At 42.1% G+C, this 10,302-nt stretch overlaps 1 protein-coding gene across 4 annotated transcripts in view; it reads right to left on the reverse strand.

The window, feature by feature from the left end:
- The window catches only part of ksr1a (kinase suppressor of ras 1a), a 51,855-nt gene extending 48,940 nt beyond the window's left edge, over nt 1-2,915 (reverse strand). For all 4 annotated transcript variants that reach the window (XM_035434068.1, XM_035434070.1, XM_035434069.1 and 1 more), the window contains exon 1: nt 2,421-2,915. In XM_035434068.1, coding sequence (XP_035289959.1) covers nt 2,421-2,630 — 210 coding nt within the window. In that variant the 5' untranslated portion in view covers nt 2,631-2,915. The remainder of the gene's footprint in view (nt 1-2,420) is intronic.
- Nucleotides 2,916-10,302: the final 7,387 nt, after the last annotated feature.

Consider the following 10,302-nt stretch of genomic DNA (forward strand, 5'->3'; position numbering starts at 1 on the left):
CTGGGAGTCAAAAATCAAAAATCTGGAGTTAGACAGGTCTTTTTACTTCCAGTGCATGTTCCAGATTTGAGAGGTTTCCGGGTTTTACTCAGTGTAGTTATCCAGCTAACTCAGTAATCCTACTTTGTGAAACAGCCCCCCGCACTCCAGCTTGTGTTCAGGGTTCGTCCGATGCGGTGAATTATTTTGGAAAAAGGACGGCGTTACTGGCGTCCTCCCACAGACCAGGGCCAAATTATTTTATTGTAACAAGCACGTAACCGTCCAGACCCACGGCGCAACTCACTTCCGCAGATAGATACATTTTTAGCTGGCACCACCTGCACATGCACCCACAAAACGTCCCTCAAAGGTCATTCGTGAGTGGGTGAGTGACCACAATTTGCCATGCATAGCCCATGGCAGCAGTTCCTGCGTGCCGTAGGAAAAATCACACATTTGCACAGTTATCAAACAGTGACAAAATTGCAATAACCATACACACAGCAGACACTGACTTTTGACAAATACAATTCCAGCAGCATGACCAGCAGCCTGACCATAGCAACTGCTGACTATGTTATGCCCAAATGGGCCATCAATACAGATACTGGCGCGTTGGATGCATGATAGACACTGGGTGCTTCTGCTTCTGTCAACAGCACTATGTTGGAAGAATGTTCCAACATGCCATCGCAATGAACATGTCCCAAAAAAGCAATGCCTCTGACAAGCACTTCCAAATTCATTGCAGGGTGTATCCCTATTGGGTTAATTCACATATTGGGGTATAATTAATCACCATTCATTTCCTCTTTTTTTAAATCTTTTTGGGAACTTGGTATTCCTCCAGCCACCAGCAGTGACCTCACAACTGCAGCGTAGGCCTCTAAACTGCTAAAAACAGTGAAATGTCAACCGTGCACTGCAGAGATGAGAAGAGGACCAACCAAGGCCTTCATTCCACAAGCAAAAAGAAGAGGAATCCAAGAAACTCTAAGCAACATATCCAAATAAATAAAAAAAATTAAAAATCATTAAGTGAGGTATTCTCAATTAATCAAAAGATCTATGGCAGTTACAAGGCGTCAATATGTAGGCCTAGTTACAACAGTATTTTTCAAGAAATATACCAAGTAATACCAAACAATCCTCAGATACACTGATTCTGAAAGATACTGAGGTTGAAATTTCACTGAAATCACTGAATATCAGTGACCTGTGACTGTGTATCATTCATGAATTTATAGTAGGCCCACATTTTTTAAACCTCACACATTTCCCTCTAAAGAAATACAGACCGTATACAAATGTATTTTCAAAAATATTCCAATTCTCCAAAACGTTCTTTAAAGGTTTCATCGCATCAGTCATTCACCCTGTGTTAGTGTTCAGTAGCCTAGTATGACACTCAATGTAAAACTCGAATTATTAACAAAAAAATCGAAACCGTATTTAATCTCAAAATTAAAATTACAGATTTGTGTCACACTGGGAATAAAATGTCACCCCTTTTTACAGTATAGCAATGGGGCACTTCCCTGAAATGGTAAACACAATATTTCACATAGGCTCCAGTATAAACGAATCTCGTCAATTTATCATACTCATATTGACGTTTTAGAATCACTAAAATAAAACAACGCACAGCGCCACCCTTTAGCCATACTGCAAGGTAACATCAGCGCTTTTCCATAATCTTTAACGTCATCCCCAATATATGACTATATTACACCTTCAGAAGTTACCGCTACAGGTGCATAGCCGACAGTAAATTATTACAGCATTGAGGTCTGGGCCTTGGTTGTCAGTAGGTAATAGTAGCTTTATATTAACCATATACATAACGACATTTAGAAAGCGTGGCATATGATGCAATGACTACAGGGATTTTTGCATTTTTTTCTGACATGTTTCGCTAAAAAAAAAAACGGATGTACAGACATGATGCAAGACCAGAATTCAATTTAAAAGGGCAACACACAGGAAAAATAAATTCAATAAAATAAGACTACGACTTCTGGGAGATGTCCCAGTTCATCATAACGTACCTTACTTATACTAATATGTTATATTGCTGACTAATGCTGTAGCTATAATATCAAGGGATTCTAACCAAATATTTCTCATCTTAAGGTCAAATAATACCCCGGTCAATTTGTTACCGGGTCTGGCTGCATCGGTGGGATGTGGGATATAGCACAAATCTCATTTAAACCTTTATATTTATATACATCTAACATTAGCCTACTGACAGTTCATTGCACGCCAGGCAGCTATGTGCAGTACAATAAACAACTGCAGTGCATAGTGCAAAAAAAGAAGACGCGAAGGCGATACCCCCGAGCAAAAGAACGATACAGCCCAGAGGAGAAGCATACATATATGGCACCACAAGTAATTTGGGTTTGTATTTGTGGATATTCTTATTTATTAATTACCTCTAAAGTGCGTATCTCTTGCTGGGTGAGATCGTTGGACGCGGCGCATTTTGTCCGGAGCCCTCGTAAACTGGAGATGGAGATTTCGATCATGTTCTGGATGAGTTCGCATTGGTGTAGCGCGGCCATCGCTGCGCCACCGCCACTAACCCTCTCCGACTGTTCATCACTTTCGACCATCTTTCCACCTTTGCCAGACACACTATCCATTCCTCGGCATTGGGCACGGCTTGAGGGGGGTAGGTTTAAACTGTAAATGCTAAAATATACAGATGCGCCAAATATAGGCTACAATAAAATGTACAAGATAATAATTCCCTTACAGCTTGAATTACTTATTAATCAAATAAAATAATAAATACATGGACGGCTGACTAAAATATAGCGGTCCCATGTAACCTAAACTCCTCTTCGAGAGGTTTGACAGGGTCTCGTTGCTTGCTTGTTCCGCTGTGAGACTCCCCGCTCTCCCTCACTGGCAGCTTTCACATCGGCTTTTACCGTCTGTCAGCTGTTGGAAACATCACGCGCCGCGTTGCATTCTAGGAGATGAAGTTCTTGGTGTTGGTTTGTTTGGCGAACGCTCTTCAGTCGGTAATAAAAGGAAATTATATCTTCAAGCATTATTATTTATCACGTATTACGTCTTTTCCCCCCCATATCTTTATGTGTTCTAATATTTAATGAAAGCAAATACATTGTACTTTTACCTAAATTCAAAAAGACATTCAAAGACAGATTTTCTTACTACTATTAATATTCATAGATTCAATTTCACAGATCATTTTACTTTTTAAAACAAGACAACTCGAAGTAGAGTACGAGTTTTGGTGAATGACACTACTTCATTCACAGGAGATTGCAGGAGAACCTGTATATAAAGTGCTGTAATTTCTAAAGTCTGAAACCAAAGCATATACATTTTAAATACCCTTTAAAATGTATTTAAATTTAAATACTTAAATACTTTTAAAAGTATGGAAGTATTTAAATACTGAAATACTTCAAGAGGTATTTAAATACCCTTTAAATAAAAGCTGAGAAGGTGCACTTTAACTGTGGAGTACAGAGCCAAATCAAGAAAAAAATGTTTTTGTCCCAAACATTATGGAGCTCACTGTATATTACCAGAAGCTGTGGCTAAGGTATCACACATAGAGCACTTATAAATATAAAACACAATTTTACCAGCTGTTATCTATATTGATACACTACATTTCCAAAAGTATGTGGACACTCCTCCTGTACATCATACCCATATGTACTTGTGGAACATCTAATTCTAAAACCATGCTGTAGCCAGACCTGGGTCAAATACATATTTGTTTTGGATTCAAATACTTTTCTGTGCTCTCTTGATCTTGCCTGGTGTAAATATGACCAGAAGGCGGGGTTTGCACTTTTTGAGAGTATTTCATCTGTTCCGATACACCAGACAAGATCAGTAAAGCGTAGAAAAGTATTTGAATCCAAGACAAATACATATTTGACCCAGGTCTGGCTGTAGCATGAATATTTGCCTTCACTGGTACTAAGGGGCCTGGCCCAAACCATGAAGAACAGCCTCCACCAAACTTTACAACTGTAAACTGTACAACTTTACAACTCTGCACTATTCGAGCCAGTACAATTGGCACTGTGCAAGTTTAGTCCATCAGACTTCCAGGTAGTGAATCGTGATTCGTCACTCCAGAGAACACTGCTTCAGAGTCCAATGGCATTTTGCATGGTGATCTTAGGCTTGTGTACAGCTGTCAGCTTTGGAAACCCATTTTGTGAAGCCCTTGATGAACAGTTCTTGTGATGACGTTGTTTCCAGAGGTAGTTTGGAACACATTAGTGAGTGTTGCAACCGAGGACAGATGATGTACTCCACGCTTCATTGTGTGGCCTACCGCTTCTCGGCTGAGCTGTTGTTGCTCCTATATGTTTTCACTTCACAATAACAGCACTTACAATTGACTGGGGCAGCTCTAGCAGGGCTGAAATTGGACAAACTGACTTGTTGGAAAGGTGGCATGCTATGACAGTGCCACGTTGAAATTCACTAAGCTCTTCAGTATGACCCATTCTACTGCCAATGTTTGTCAATGGAGATTGTATGGCTGCATGCTTGATTTTACCCACCTGTTAGCAATGGATGTGGCTGATATAGCCAAAAATACTAATTAGAAGGGGCGTCCACATACTTTTGGAAATGTAGTAAAATGTATAAAGATGCAGATCATTGATCTATAGCCAGCATTGTACAAAGATCATTGGAACCTTGTTTAGTAAACTTCTTTCTTTTCTATAGTTGTGCAGAAGCATATTGTGTTCATGTGTATTCCAATTAGCTTGTACACCACAATACATTGTTCATACCCCTGCTGCTTCAATGTTTCCATATATAAATCATTGTCAGGTGTGCTTGAATGGTAGAACAGCACTTGGCAGAAGGTGTAATGTGCAGCGCAGAACCTGATCTTGTAAGCGGGACATACAGTGCAAACTGAGACTAGACAGAGCTGTAGTTCTTGTCTCCGGTACTATGAGCACATGCGAGTCGTCCCCAGAGACCTCCCTCCCTCCCTCCCTCCCTCCCCCGCCTCACCTCCCTCTCTCTCTCTCTTTCTCTCTCTGACGCTGCACTCAGATAAAGGCCTCGGTCATCTTACTCGCGCCGCGTCCTCGCCATGCTCCGTTTGCCACTTTGTTTAGCGATGTCATGCATTTTCCTATGATGTCATCACTCCTGGATGAAAAGGACGAGGTGGAGGAGGAGAAATTGGTTGAAAAAAAGCAGGTACACAACAAGCAAAGCTGGCAAACATCAATCACGATAATTGTAATGAGGAGGGAGTGATGTTTTCTGTGGATAAAACGTATTTCTAGGTTTTATATCTCTTTTTCAAATTGAAATATAAGCCATTCTTTTTGCAGGGGCTTGTAAACTTTCTATCAGTGTGTGTACATGTGTGTGTCTGTATGTGTGTGCATACATGCATCAGTGCATTTCCCTCAATTCAGCTTCACACTCAATGTAAAATTTGGATCTAAGGTGTTTTATTGGCATGAGAATACAGTGTTACAGTGAAAAGGTGACAAATAGCAGCAAAAATTAATTCATTATTTCACTTAAAGGGGAAGAAGCTGAGGGAAGCAAAGAGAAATATACACAGATCTTCTTTCTCTATTGTCAACAGCTCTGAGGACAAATTCTAACTTTCTGTTTCCTATGCATTCTTAAAAAAATTAATTCCCAGAATTCCCAGGGTCAGGTGCATGACATACATGTATCCGACATACTGCAAAATAGGGGATTGGATTATAAGCAATGCAAATTTGTGGGACTGTGGAGTATCAGATGGCTTTTGTAAGAGTTGGTAAGGGATACATTAACTACACACACACACACACACACACACGTGCACGCATGGCTATATCCAATCAGGTAGCAGTTTTCAGCTGAGTGAGGTGGGTTAGTGTTAGGGTTAGGAAACATTGGGTTCTGCCTCTGCTCCCTAGTCGACTGCATAACGCAGATTAATTAATCAGTGAAATGAACCCCCACAGTCCAGAGCCACAGGCAGTCCAGGCTCAGTAGGATTTCTTTGGTGTCTGATAGTTCTTTGCAGGAGTTATTTTATCTTCAAAAAATGTACAGTCTCTCAAAACGTTTTGCACGAGAGGTATTGAGCTTACACTCTTCTGAACCTTCCTTGCTATTGTGCCTAATGATATTATAGTTAATCTGGTTGGACCACATCAATCAACTGCTGGATGGTGACTTTGCAGAACAAGGTACTGCCATCCACTGTCATCCAACTGATTCATTTGGACGCCCTCAGGCACTGCAATGATTCTGGCACTGTAGTCCTGCTTACTACATCTGCATGCTCGTTTCCCAAATTCAAACCAACAACTGCTCATTGTTTAAGAGCCCACTTTCCTCAACTAGAAATGCGAAAGATTTCCCAACAATGAGTCAATGATCCATAACAACACTGACCACTGACTGCTGACCAGGCCTGAACATTAGTGATAGGAGAACAAGGCTTTATTTATCGAAAAATGAATTAAGCTATGTGTTATCAACGGCTCACTGACCTGAATGAATCAGCATTTTTGTTATGGAGAGCACATTCCTTTGATTGGTTCATGCCAGTATGGTTGACAGAACATTGCAGTTCTTCCCCCACTCTCGGGTTCATGATCTCACACTCCCATCGCTACTGAAAGTTTCCACTTGCCCTCAGGTTCAACTATCTGCACAAGTTCATCGTCAGATTTAGACTCAGAATTCAAGTGATGTGCCATCAATTCCTATTTTGGTAGTTGTTACAAAAGTAATAGGACAGAACACAGCAGATTATGTCACAGTACATTCACAATACCACTCAACAGTAATTGTACTGTAGCCTTTCCGAAGAGTATAGACAGTGTTTGAAATATGTATACAGGATATGCAAATTTACCATAATAACCAAATATATATGCAAAATATACAAATATACTATAAACACAATGTGTATACCCACAAGACTCAGGACATGCAGAATACATACATAGCACATCCAGAATATGCAAGGAGACCAAAATACATAATATACAATGTGTTCAGGTGAACTATAGTTCATACAAAATGTGCAGCTTTACCATTATAAATGACATTTTTATTACGTGTATATTTAGTACATAAAGAATGTGCAGTGTTGCCCAGAACATGGATAATGTACCTTTCTTTATTTGGATTCCTGCTGAATCTAGATGTCCCGGGCCTGCAGGGGTAGGGAGGAAATGGAGGAGTCGAAGGCGCTGTGTGGAGAGTCGCCCAAACCTGCAGATCACCCAGGGGGGTGTCCACCTGGCAGAGCCCCGGAAACAGAACGAGCCCGGGCCACAGTGCAGGGGGGACAGAGCGCTTGGCAGTGCGCTGCCAGCGGCGGCAGGATCACAGCACAGGCACGGACATCACCGGACCCTAAACCCCGATGTCTGAGGTCACTTAGCCAGCACGTCCGTCACATCACAAGGCAAATCTGATTAAATTGGATTGCTCACGATCTGATCTTGTGGCCTCACCTGGCAGGGGGTAACCTCGGTCAACCTCTTGTGAAGACAGGGCTGCAGGAATGAACAGCTTTACGTGGGAAATGTTTCTTCCTTTATATTGTACTGGATAAAGTGCTAGACAATAATGGTTTTCCTAAAACGATTTTGCTCAGGTTTCAACACCATGATGTATGTATCATGCACCCAATGCTGCATAATTTGATACAGTATTATAACGCCTGCAGTTACACCTTCACAGACAACCGCTATATTCACACATGCATATTACATCACAACATTTGGTTTGAAGATATCCCATTAATTATTGAAAAATCAAGAGACATCAGTCTCCTGAAACTGAGGGCCTTACAGAGATGTTTGACTGCAGTCTCTTTGCATGATTCAGTTTATATACTAACCATGAAAAGGACTGCTGTTCAGACGAACTGTTCCAGATATCTGATCCAGAGGGGTCAAAAAGCGAAGGTGGGGGGGGGGGCATATGCCCTAAATTTGGCCCGTTATGCTGGTGGAATTACCGAGACGAGACCAGAGACGACTAAAATCCCAACATCAAAAACATGCTTGTCCCAGACTCTGATCCCTCTGTGTCCTCACTGAGCCTGCGGTACAGCAGGATCAGATATGATGAAGGGGACCTTGAGCACTGAGCTGGACTGGAGCGGAGGGGGGGGGGGGGAGAGGCGGGGGGGGGGTGGGGAGAGGGTCGGAAGCAGGCAGTTGGGGGGAGGGCAGGTGGGGAGAGGAGAGGGGAGGGGGGAGAGGCAGGTGGGTGGTGGGGAGAGGGGAGGGGGCAGGCAGGTGGGGGTTGGGAGAGGAGGTGGGGGGAGGAGAGGGGAGGCGGCAGGCAGGTGGGGGGAGGAGAGAGGAGGAGGGGGAGGCAGGTGGAGGGAGGGCAGGTGGTGGAGAGAGGCAGGTGGGGGGGAGGAGAGAAGGGGGGGAGGTGGGGGAAGGGGAGGGGAGAGGGAGGATGGGTGAGAGGCAGGTAGAGCGGTTCTATCTTCTTTAAGTCCACCCAAACAAGCTAGAGGATAGAGAGGCAGGGTGGGGGCATGGATTAAGTCCTAGTAGCCTCTATGCATTCAGTGAGATCAAGTCCTGATGGATATAATCAGGTTCCCACACGGAAGCCCCTCTGCAGACTCCACTGACAACAGTGACTCCCTCTGAGGACTGAGGATGCACAGAGAGAGAGAGAGAAAACAAAGTGAGAGAGAAAGAGAGAGAGAGAAATGGACAGGTAGGATCATTGTGGACAAGTGAAAGAATAGCTTTATGCTAATATGCCAATCATAGTTAGCATGAAGTCAGTCAATCCTTAATATTACTATACCTGGGTTTGTGGTGTTTATGTTTATTGCAGGAATTGGACATGCATGTAGCAATTTGACCTTTTGCTCCTTTGATCCAAAGCAATTGGAAGGCTATGGGAAAATCCGCTCAGGGTGGTGAGAGGATCTCTTCATGGGCAAGGGTGTGTTTGCATCAGTGTTCTTTTCTTGTCTGTGTTCATCTGCCAGCCTCACATGGGTTTATGGGAATGTGGTGCCATCTGCTGTTCATACTTTTTGAAGAAACCTGAACACTACAAAGCGAATTTACACCAAAATTATCAGGCAGTCAGATCTATGGAGAATAAATTAAGCAGTACAAAGATAAAATAGGATGACTTACAAATTACAATAAGTGAGAGTGTTAGAGTAACATGTAAAGAAGTCAAAGTACTTGCAGATGGGTTTTATGTATACTAGCCTATAAGTTATACCTTCAGGGCCTTCGGCAAATATTCAGACCACTTCACTTTTTCCACATTTTGTAACATTACAGCCTTATTCTAAAATTAATTACATTTGTATTCTCAATCTAAACACAATACCCCATAATGACAAAGCAAAAACCAGTTTTAGAAATTTTTGCAAATTTATTAAAAAGAAGTAAGTGATATTTCAGTTTAAGTATCCTGATTGTTCACTTTTCGATTTGTTCAAATTATGTCAGGAAAGAGTCCCTAACCCTAGATTGAACAACGATACGTTTACATGTATATCTTCGCCAAGATCTTGTCTACAGCGTTGTCTAAGAATTCTACTGTTACAAAATAAGAATTCTAGTGTTACAAATGGGTGTTTTTTTTTTTGTTAATTACAGTGAAAAGGATTATCTAATGCAGATGGTAGAGTCTGAATTTGGCATAAACAGTCATGGAATACATGACATGACACAACTGGCTCCAAACTTTTCCCACCAGAGGGCGTCTGTTCCCCATTCCTCTTGTGTTTTTTTCTCTGTCTGGCTTGTTTCCTTTTCGTGGATTGTATCGTTGTGTTGTTGGTTTCTGTCGTCCTGCACGTCCTGTCATTTAGTTAATTTTGTTCGCCTATTTTGCTGTGTATTTAAGCAAAACAAGTGAACAAATTGTTCCCTGTGTTTAGCTCTCTAGCCCTGGAGCGGTGCCGATTTTCTCCAGGTTTGTGCTGGAGCATGCGCAACACACTAAGTGAGTTCTGCAAGGGCTCTTGACCACCACCTGTTAAAGCTGAAAAGTGTGAGTTTCACTCCTCAACTCAAGGCTCTCTCTGTTGCTTCGGTGGTCCTGCAGATAGTTCTTCTCCTCTCACGTTTCATACGGAGTGTAGCACAGTGGGTAAGGAACTGGGCTTATAACCGAAAGGTTGCAGGTTCGATTCCCGGGTAGGACACTGCCGTTGTACCCTTGAGCAAGGTACTTAACCGAAATTGCTTCAGTATATATCCAGCTGTATAAATGGATACAATGTAAAAATGCTGTGTAAGTCGCTCTTGATAAGAGCGTCTGCTAAATGCCTGT

Source organism: Anguilla anguilla, chromosome 9, assembly GCF_013347855.1.
Source record: "Anguilla anguilla isolate fAngAng1 chromosome 9, fAngAng1.pri, whole genome shotgun sequence".
Classification (NCBI taxonomy): Eukaryota; Metazoa; Chordata; class Actinopteri; order Anguilliformes; family Anguillidae; genus Anguilla; species Anguilla anguilla.